This window comes from Adiantum capillus-veneris, chromosome 10, assembly GCF_014529385.1.
Source record: "Adiantum capillus-veneris isolate H3 chromosome 10, ASM1452938v2, whole genome shotgun sequence".
NCBI lineage: Eukaryota > Viridiplantae > Streptophyta > Polypodiopsida > Polypodiales > Pteridaceae > Adiantum > Adiantum capillus-veneris.
In genome coordinates this window covers 120159636-120170468 of record NC_140940.1, presented here as the reverse complement: position 1 = coordinate 120170468, position 10833 = coordinate 120159636, and the positions used below count along the sequence as shown (strand labels likewise).

The 10833-nt window shown below is 42.9% G+C and overlaps 1 protein-coding gene and 1 pseudogene across 1 annotated transcript; one reads left to right on the top strand and one right to left on the bottom strand.

Annotated features, from left to right (window-relative positions):
• Positions 1 to 2243: 2243 nt before the first annotated feature.
• Positions 2244 to 2777, top strand: LOC147449548 (uncharacterized). Its single transcript, XM_086522635.1, has one exon. It carries the CDS (start codon positions 2244 to 2246, stop codon positions 2775 to 2777), a length of 534 nt encoding a protein of 177 aa, XP_086378761.1.
• Positions 2778 to 7609: 4832 nt separating this feature from the next.
• On the bottom strand, positions 7610 to 9484 carry LOC147449547 (uncharacterized; annotated as a pseudogene).
• Between the last annotated feature and the right edge of the window lie 1349 nt (positions 9485 to 10833).

Sequence of the window (10833 nt, the reverse complement as noted above, 5' to 3'; positions counted from 1 at the left end):
AAATAGGTGTGTTGGCTAGTGGGTTGACACTTAACTTGGGGGAGACCATGTGGTGTTGATCTCAAATTGGCCTCGCCATTTTTGGGCAGGCTAGCCAGACATGAAATGGCTCTCAAACTTACCTTATAAAGCAGGTCAGGTCCGCAAGTTGGGATTCACACACCAAGCCTTTGCTGGTCGGCCAGACGTGAAGTACTTACACAATTCATCCCTAAAAGGCCTTATCAGGTATGGTAGCTGCTAGTCCTACAAGGGACGCAAGAGGAGCCGTAACGGTGTTGTCCCACAACCCCGAGCGCCAGTCAAAAACACACCCCACCCCAAGCAAGGGCTGCTTCCAGCGAGCAAAAAATAGAGAGCATCCTCTTTTGCTCAAAGCTATCAAAGATTCAAGGAAGATCCAAGGCATCAAAGAACTAGTTCTTCAAGCAATCCCTCAAGGGAGGTTTTTCCACGAGGGCCTGAATCCCTTCTTCTCTTGAGCTTACAAAGGAGACTTTCAAGATTCAACTACTTCCTATTGAAGGGTGACCTCACTTTCAAAGTGGAGGGGTACCTCACATAGGAACATTCAAGGGAAATTCTCTATCTCCCTCTTTCTCAAAAATGGATTAAAATTTAAATTTTAATGAACCGAGCACAACATCGTCTTGAGATCCATATCTATTGACTTTGTGCATTTGTGAGGAGTTAGACACTGTCCTTGGCATAAATTCCAAGTGTTAAGACCGCTCCAAGGTGCAATGGGAGAGAAAGGGCTTAGGAAATTTAGCAGGGAGGTCTTTCATGCTTGGAAAACCAAGTTGAAAGGCTATTTAATGAAAAAGGAGTTGTGGGAAGTAATCACAACAATGATAACTATTGATTCTTCATCTACTGATGGAGCACACATATAGACATGGGCTATGAGCGCACAAAATCAAGCCTAGGAAGAGCATGCATTAGGAATCATAATCACGGCACTACATGACAAACTTTATTGATGATTGTGAAACCTCATCATCTGCATGGGAAGCACTAGAAAAAAACTTTAAATCTAGGAAAAAGAAGAGCAAAGTGAGCTTAAAGAAGGATTTATACAAATTAAAAATGGAACATAGCGAAGATATTGCAAGCTTGGTCAATCGCCTTAAAAGCATGGCCACACAACTAGCTTATGTAAACAGCGCAGTACCAATGGAGGACAAAATTGTAGTTCTTCTAGTAGTCTTACCTCCTAGCTTTGACCAGATAGTGACCATCATTGAGGAGAAGGATCCAACACCAGATTTTGAGATGTAATCAACTCTTTAATTCTCGAGAAGATGAAACAAGGGAGGAATGTTACTTCAAGGGGAGGAGCTTTTGTAGTTAGTTTGAGTAATAAAACTTGTTTCAAGTGTGGCAAAGAAGGGCACATAACAAAGGATTGTCTAGCATCAAAGACTTGCACATTTGTGGGAAGAAGGGTCACCTTCTTTCCAAGTGTTTCAAAAAGGATAGAGGCAGCACAAGAAGAAATCCAAGGCCCAAAGGGTGTGTGCATGGTTAGGTGGACTAAATACCTATGTCCCGGACATTGGTGGTGGAGAGGTAGCTTCTTGCATATCAAAGCAGGAACCAAGAGAAGAGTTCTAAATAAAACTTTAAAGTTTCAAAGCGTGGACATTTATGCTTAAAATATTCCCACGACCTTTGGCAGTTTCGTAGTTCCATAGTTCCCTCCACGCCCCTGGAGAACTTTCAAACAAAATTAGTCGGATCTCTCTCTCTCTCTCTCTCTCTCTCTCCTCTCTCTCTCTCTCTCTCTCTCTCTCTCTCTCTCTCTCTCTCCTTCTCTCTCTCTCTACATGCACAGACACCTTGCTCTCTCCTTCTCTCTCTCTCTACATGCACAGAAACCAAGCATAGGAGAGTGATCATTGATAGTCTTCTAGAAACATTTGCACAGAAGCTTCTCTACGAACCAAACACAGAAGGGGAGTTTCTTACAAAGTTGGTAGTCTTGCAGGAGCATTTGCACATAAGCTTCTTTTCCAGGCAAAAACAAACACAAAAGGGGAGTTTTGCAGGAGGTTTTGCAGAGAAGATGTTTTGCTTTTGTTTTCCAATCGGCAAGCAGCTAGAGAAGCTTTTCGAGCTAAGCACAGAGGGTGTTGGTAGTGAAGCAGGAGGTTTCAAGCAACAACTACAACTACAACTACAACTTATACATTGCAAGAAGAGTGGTCAGTGTGCACTCTTTGCCACATATCAAGAAGGCCATGGTGGGAAGACAACCACGTCTTGACCTTACAAGCGGTAGGACTTTAACTTCAGTCTACATGGCACCCGCATTGAGTGGAGCAACCTCAAGCATTGGATCAGCATTGGTTCTAGCACCCTTGGGTAATGGGTTTATTCAACAAAGAAATAGGAATGCATCTATGGAAACAACATTGATTGGGGCATCGACAAGTTTTGGATCAGGGATAATAGATGGAACAGCATGTGTTGAAGCTCCCTCAGGTTTTGGAGCATGTGCAAACCATGCCAGCATTTGTGAGTGTGCAAAATGTAGAAGGCTTGCTGCAAGAAGTTATGAAGCTCGCAAAAAGAGAGAGTATCGTCGCCAGCTCAAGGAAAGTCAAAACCAATATCCATCTTGTCCGATTATTGCGAAACGCCAAGCTATCGCAAAGCGTATTGTCACATGTTTCAAACAGCACACAAGAGGCCTTGACAACGAGACAAAGGAATCCATCATGAAGGATGTGCTGAATGATGGTTGCATGCGTGGGATCAAAATTGAGACGTGAGAGAATCCAATGCTAGTGGGTTTCAGGGACACTCTTTCCACCATCAAGAAACCCAGGAGCAAGAAAGAATTGTTTCTTAAGAGGGTGACTATCATGATGGCCATGAGAGCACCGGCCCCAAACATTTATGCAGCTTCAAAACTTCTAGGGACACACCGTAGAAACTTCTACGCAGCAAGAGAGAAATTAAAAAATCAATCCTTGCCATTGCATTTATGCGAGCGACAGGCACGCATAAAGGATGCAATCTCTAATGAGGTCAAGGAATTGGTGCTCTCCTTCTGGACAGAGAATACCCGTGTCTCGCCGAACAAGAAGGATGTGTGCCGAAGACGAATCAAGAGAAAATTGTGGCAAAAGCATCCTGTGCATCTTCTAGAGCAACCCTAGGTGAATGTTTTTTGCATTCTGATGTTTTTCTGCATTATGATATTTTTCTGCACTTTGAAAAGTGTCCTAAGATTACATTAGCTTCATTCCTATCTTTCTTGTTGGCGTGTTGTAAGTTTTTTCGTAGCTGTAAGATTAGTGAGATAAATACGGTAATCAGCCCTATATATGGTGGCAACCACCCTCTGGTTTCATGAGTCCTACCATTGGAGTGATATGTGGCAGGCTGTCAATGCTGATACAAGCTTAGTTCTTGCTGCATATCTACAGGAATGTTTTTCATAGTCACCAGATTGTATGAGGTAAGGGTGGTAGCTATCAATTTTAAGGAAGAAGTCATTGATATGATGCCCTATCAATCAGCATGCACCTTATAACCTGGGATTTCCACCTACTATATACATTAGTATCTTCAGAAGTCATTGTCTTGGTGGCTACCCAATCTATAAGACATATTGAGTGTAGCTACTTACTAGTAGGCTTCCAAGATGGTAGTTATAATGTTGCTTGTAGTAGAAATTTGTTGGTCTGGTAGCTAGGTTTTCCCATCTGGTGGGGTTGTAGGGTAAAAATTTGTTGGTGTGGTAGCTAGGTTTTCCCATCTGGTGGTGTTTGAGCACAATGTAGCAATTCAGGTCAAGAGGTGGCTATTTTCCCTCTTCACATGACTAGTATGTCCTTGGTAGCTACCTTTTGTAAGTACCTTGTTTGGTAGCTATCCCATTATTTGTGGTGGGGTGTGCTCATGAGGTGGCTACAATGACATGGATTTCAGTCTTTCTTGAGAGCACCACAATTATGTTCTAGGTAGCTACCCATTTGGTTTGCAGCCTCCCAAGGTAGGACGTGACCAATCCCTTGCTACCTTCCATACATGGTAGCTATCCCCTAGGGTTCAACTTGTTATTGGTTGAAGATTATAGTCAGGTATGTACCACTCTACCTTCATTTTTGGTTGGGTGCTATGTGGTGGTAGGAGCATGAAACTGGTACACTAACAGATCATACAGGTAGCTACCCCCCTAGGTGGTGGCAACCTGAAAAAGAGCTCATCATACAGGTAGCTACCCCCTAGGTGGTGGCAACCTCAAAAAGAGCTCATCAAGGAGGCTAGTCTGGTGACGGGTGGCTATAGATTGCATGACACCTAGTAGCTTCCTGTATTAGGGAAGGTATTTTGAAGTGCATGGTTTCCATCAAATATACTTAAGCTGACTAGGCCATAAGTAGGTACAATCAAGTGCATAATAGAAATAGGTCAACAAATTTTTTTTTACTTGCTACTTAAACCGTGCTCATATGGATGCGAAGTCCAAAGGTTTGCATGTTTACAGGTAGAATTCTTCCTTCAATTTCAAAGATCCCATCCAGATGTGAAGATTGGGCAACGAACTTTCAAGAAACTGAAGCCATACTTTTGTCTGCAAACTTAAGGATAGGTACACATGCTGCTGCATAACACATGTCCAGATGTCTTTTTGAGAGATGCCTTAAACCAGATAAGGCAAGATTCTCTTGTCTTGCATTCCGTCAGCTTTACTTGCCAATGTAAAATTTGTGGGGCCACTGTTTCATGCTACATCACCAATGGTTGCAACAACTTGGCATAGCAGTCCAAGAACATTGGGTGGGTCGGATGGAGCGGCCTCTCAATTCAAAGCTAGGAGGCCTTTTTACTTTGTTGCTAGGTATGACACTCTAACAGGGGCTCTTATGACATGGAATTTTTTAGGATCAGGTGATGGAGAAGGTGAGCATGATGGAGCAAGGGCTATCATCAAACGTCATCTCACTCATGAGCAGTTGAAGTCAAATGGATTAAAACTCTAGTGTGCACATGAAGTTGTAGCATTCTTGAGGGAGACCATGTCTACAGGCGCAGAGGCTTCTTATCCATCAATGACCAGGCTAGTATCACGAGTGTTGTGGGAGATCAAGTTAGATGAGGTCGATCCAAGTCAGGCATGGGATTGTAAGGCTGTCCCTAATGCGTGGAGCATTCATTGCATATCTGGTCATTTTCTGACAAATGGGAGAGCTTTGAAAAGTAGGACACTATCATGCTTTTGTAGTGCATGTATGCACGGTCTCTAGAGGAGATGCTCCAATTCTGTGCATGTGGGGTCTTGGGAATACGTTTTGATCGAGCCCACGGATAACTTTGAGGCGGAGGAAGAAACAAACAATCCAGCCTATGAAGGACATTATGACACCCTAATAGATGTTCTGCATGTAAATGATAACTTTGTTGTTGCTGCAAGTGCAGACAATGAAGAGCTTGTGGACATCTATTTGTTGAAGTGCATGGGAGAGAAGTCATGCATCGAGTCTCCAATTACCAATGCTTGGGGTAATTATTGCTTGCGAGGATCTTATGTGGTCAAGGGAATTTGGTATGAGCAACGATCTAGAAATCCACATGAATACAAGCTCTTGCACTCGAAGCCCGAAGTCTATATGTTATCACACCTTGTGAGAGCTATCAAGTTTCCCATGGAGAGAATCGACCACAACTTGTTTGTGATGTCCCCCGATGTATATGAGGCTATTTACAACAGCATTCCCTTGGATACATAGGGACCTTAGAATTTCCAGTAGATTCAATGAGTAAAGTATCATTTGTTTCTTCCAAATTAGATGGTGCAAGGATATACTGCTATGTTGTTCATGGGCTCTAATTCACAATAGGACGTCTGCTCTCTATTTTTGTACGTGTAATGGTTCCTTCCTTTCACTCTGGAGGTTGTTGTGGGTAGAGAAGTGTTTGCTCTGTAATGGTACCTTCCTTTCACTTGGGAGGTTGTTGTGGGTAGGGAAGTCTTCAGCTGATGGTTTAGGGTTCAAGCACAAGGCCTCATCGTTAATGAACAAACAATAATCCAACCAGAATTCCAAATCTCCTATGAATCCTTAAACCTCAATATAGCCAGAGCGGGTGATAACTAGGTGTGAACAAGTCAGGAACCTTGGCATTCAAAGCCATTGTAATTTCCCACTTCTAACTAAAAAGTAAATACCGCAGGGGCGCCAGACTTTCGAGCCAACCAGGCGTTGAGCGAGGAAACGAGTTTAAAGTATGTGGGTGTGAATAAGTCTAGGTATTAATTGAAGGAATTACCTCTTTATGAGACCGTAGACGGGTTTTATGGTTCCATCAACGTTATTTGAATTCTTTTCTACAAGTCTGACATGGACAGATTTGGGTGAAAAGGATTCACAGACGGTTGCCTTACAGGTGAGAAAAACCAGCATCCTCGAGTCACGCTCTCTCTCTCTCTCTCTCTCTCTCTCTCTCTCTCTCTCTCTCTCTCTCTCTCTCTCTCTCTCTCTCTCTCTCTCTCTCTCTCTCTTCGCGGAAAAGAAGGTGGGCAAAAACTGTAACATAAAACTACACCGTAACGGCTGAAAACCCAAACACAAGGCTGAAAATCGTTGAGGTAAAACCCTTGAAATATTATATCACAGCAAAACCCCAAGGGGACGAGCCTCAGCCAGAATAGAAAATACATAGGATTAGGATTAAGGATCCACAACAGGAGCTTTTGGTAAGCGGTAGGAAGAACGAACATCCAAGAAGAGGTTTAAAGTCTTCAGTTGATGGTTCCTAGACCGAGGCACAAGGCCTCTCATCAAAATCCAACCACGAATCAATTAAAAAATTGGAACTGTAAAACCAGCATCCTCTCTCTCTCTCTCTCTCTCTCTCTCTCTCTCTCTCTCTCTCTCTCTCTCTCTCTCTCTCTCTCTCCCCCCCCCCCCCCCCCTTTCATTTCTCTCTCTATCTCTCCCATGCACACAATCTTCTATGTCAAAATTGTCATGAGTATGAATCATGAGTTAGAGGGGGTAGCTACCATGAGACAACAACTAGCTACCAGAAATAAGTAGATAGCTGCCACATAGAGCTACCATGCAGATAAAGCTAGCTACCATGCTAATACCAGATAGCTACCAGTCATGAGCAGCTAGCTACCATGCTGAAAATAGATAGCTACCAGTAATAAGAAGCTAGCTACCATGCAGAAAATAGATAGCTACCAATCTTAAACAGGCATCTACCATGCAAAAATAGATAGCTACGAGTCAAGAATAGGCAGCTACCATGCAAAAAACATAGCTAACATTCATAAACAGGCAGCTACCATGCAGAAATAGATATCTACCATACAACAAGATTTATACTGGTGGCATTTGCAAGGAGGAGACAACACAGTTAACTAAGCTTTAAAATTTTCAACTCAATTACAAATGACTTGAAGTACCACGTATCATTTCCCAACAAAATCAAAAATGCCAAGAAGTATGAGATATCCATTTTAGTATGAAGCCAGTTTTACAGATTCAAGAAGACTGATATAAATAGGTCAATGATACAAAAAGGGGTTATCAACTCCCATTGGCTGTTTACACAAGTACATAGGCCCAAACCTAAACTTTGTCTCTTACGATCGAGTCGCTTTTCTTTGTGACCAATATTTGATAACATATTGGGAAATCTGGTCCTTCTCATTTGATATCATGTGCATCCTAACATACTTATCAGGATCTTGCACACAGTTCCACCCCTTTAGCCACGGCAATAGAGTGTTCATGAGGTAGCGAGGATCCTGTGATTCGTCATCCGGTTGAAATGTCGGTGGACATATCATGGTTGTATCACTGTTGAGAATATTTTTGTATCGTGTATCGTCCACCATAAGAATAGATGACCCCCTCCAATCTGGTCTCCTTTTTAAGAGCTCGGGTAATCCCTTTACAAAAACTGGCTTTGCTTCGCCGCCTTGCAGCTCTCTGATATCATTAAGTCTGAAAGGCAATTTGACGCAGTTAGTTTGGCAGAATTTCTCTTTACTGATTCAGGAGTGCATTTCGCTCAAGCAACCCTTAAGTTTAATATTCATGTTTCTGTTAGTGCATCTGGACCAGATGCAAAGGTGAAAGATGTCTGCGCATTCATGAAGAAATTGAAGCACATCTGGCCTGATTATGCAAAAGGTGCCACGGTCACTGCCTCCCTTGAACACTTTTCGATAGAGAAAATCTTTGGTTCTCGGAGGGATCTCTGGATTGGGGTATCTTCTCAAGAGAACCCCATTCATGTCTAATACCAGGACTTTTTGAGCAGGACAGGTTGGAGGTAGTGTACCCTCCATCAACGGAGCAATCACAATGCTAATTGGGAAAGGCATTAGAACATCCTTCCACCTTTTTGTACAGGAACTTGCATCTTGTTGTAACTCTGGCGAATGCACTTCTTTCGGAGGCTCTGGCTGCACATCTTTCCCCAGAGGGCAATCTTTCTGAGCATCATCGACAGGAACAAATTCTGGAGGGGCCACTCGGTACACATGTGTGGATGCCCCGGCAGTAGGATCCTGTGATTCATCATCAGACATTGTACCACTCTTCATGTCAGTGCCTTCCTTGCCAGCAAAAATAGCCAAAGATTGTATCAGCAGGAGCAGCTCCTTTGGTGTTTTTGCTGTGTTGGCAAAACCTGTGCGTCGTAAAGTAGACAAGAACTTCAAAACCCCTTTCAATCCTTGGGGCATTACCCATTTCCACCTGTTGTAGCCCAAGGGTTTGAGTTCCTCTAAACAAAAAGAATGCAAGAGTCAGAAAGTTGCAATATTAATTTTTTTAAAGAGAAAATGGATCTCACCTCAATGGACAAGGCATCAAAAGACACATGCACCACATCACAAGTCACATAAAAAACACTTTGACAATGAAAGAGGAACTCCAGGTTGATCCAAATGTTCTATTGTTACATTACAAAAGGGTTGTGGTACAAAGAAGGATAGTGGTTTGATACAAAAAGGATGGTACAACCAAAAAGGCTCATAGAAGGGTTGTCTATAAAGCATCACTCATGGACACTAGGTAGAGTCTAAGCCAGGCATCTTTTTGCCCATGTGTTTGAAGCACCTTTTTTGAGGTTTTCTCCGCTTACTGCACCGGTGTCCCCATCCACAACCACAGAATCCTTCTCTTTAGCACTCTCTGACCCTTTGGCTGCATCCAACCTTTCATTATGGTCTCCCCTTGCCCCCCCTACAGGAGTAGTAACTATTAATAAACACCCTAATCAAGCCAAACAGATGCAAACATCTCTGAGACTTTGCGTTTTTTTGCATTTCTTGCCCTGCAAGAGCCTCTGCAATATTAGGGATTTTTGAGGGAGATTTCTCTTGGTTCACCAGTATGGATGTCAAGGGTTTGCTAGGATACTGGCTCTTGAAGAGCTCCACTTCTTCCCTGACAAGTGGCGATTCTGCAAGTATTTCATGCACAATGGGGAGCACATCACCATACATTAATTGGGTTTCCTCTATATCAGGTACATCTATTTTTGAAACATCCCAAAAATAAACTCTAGGTGCATTGTAAAAAAGAATGATGAGTAAACTTTGTACTAAACAAGTGCTTTGAAGGACCCAAGGAACTGTTGTTACCTTCTAGATTTCAATGTCTCTCTTCCTTATCGGAGAGAACACTGATCGTAGCACCCACTTTGACCTCTTTGGAGATCTTTTGAGTGTTTAGATCACCCTTTTCAGCATCTGATCAATAGATAGGAAGCTTAGGCAACATTTATTGACAAAACCATACAAATATTGTACGAATGTCCCCGAAGAGAGGGTTACCAAAACTGTCATCTGATTTGGTTGAAAGGACCTGCACCTCGCTTTTTTTCTTGGAGGTAGATTCTGCACAATCATTAGGCAATTTAGGTTATGACAAGCTAACCATCAATGGATATAACCTTAAAGATTATGTCCCACCATGCTAGATACCATTGCATGAAAAAGGTAGCTATCCCTAGACTGGTAGCTACCACAATACTAGTGGGTAACAACACTGTGTGGGTGGCTCAAACCATAGTAGCTACAATTTAGCCAGTACACACATTGGTGCCTAAAGATTGAATGTAAGACACGTGATCATGGCAATAAAGTGGTAGTCGCCCCCTACCATAGCTACCACCTTTGGAGTAGTTAGCACATAAGCCACTAGCCACCTATTATCCAGCCAGCAACCAAGTCAGCACTTGTGACTAGGCAGGTCTGACTTGGGTGGGGTGGACCACCACCTACCATAGGTACTACCACCTCTGTAGAAGCTACCACATAGTCACTAGCCACCTAGCCACATACTACCCAACCAGCTAGCAAGTCAGCATTTGTGACTAGGTAGTGTTGAAGGGTGGATACCTGTGACTAGGTAGCCACTACTGAGCAATAGCTAGTCACTAGCTAGCTCTGAGTAGCTAGTGGTAGCTAGTCAACAGCTAGCCATCTACCACCCAGCCAGCTGCCACCTTGCCAGCTAAGACCTACCTAGCTAATATCTAGTCTAGAACACCTATACATGGTACCACCTAGCCAACCACATTGCTACCACATGTACAAGAGGTACCATAGTTCTCTTGGAGGGAAAATACCAACCATTAAGAAATAGGCACCATAGCTATTGTCTAACAAGGTGGCTACCCTTCATGTCACACTATTAGATGTCTGCCCTAGTAAGCACCACTTTGGAAGCTAGTACCAGCTAGTGGAGATGCAATTATAGGTAGCCACCTTTGAGATCATGCTCATATGACACCTACAAGTATGCACAGGCTTGAAGTTGTACTGGTAGTAGACTAATGCTACCACAAACA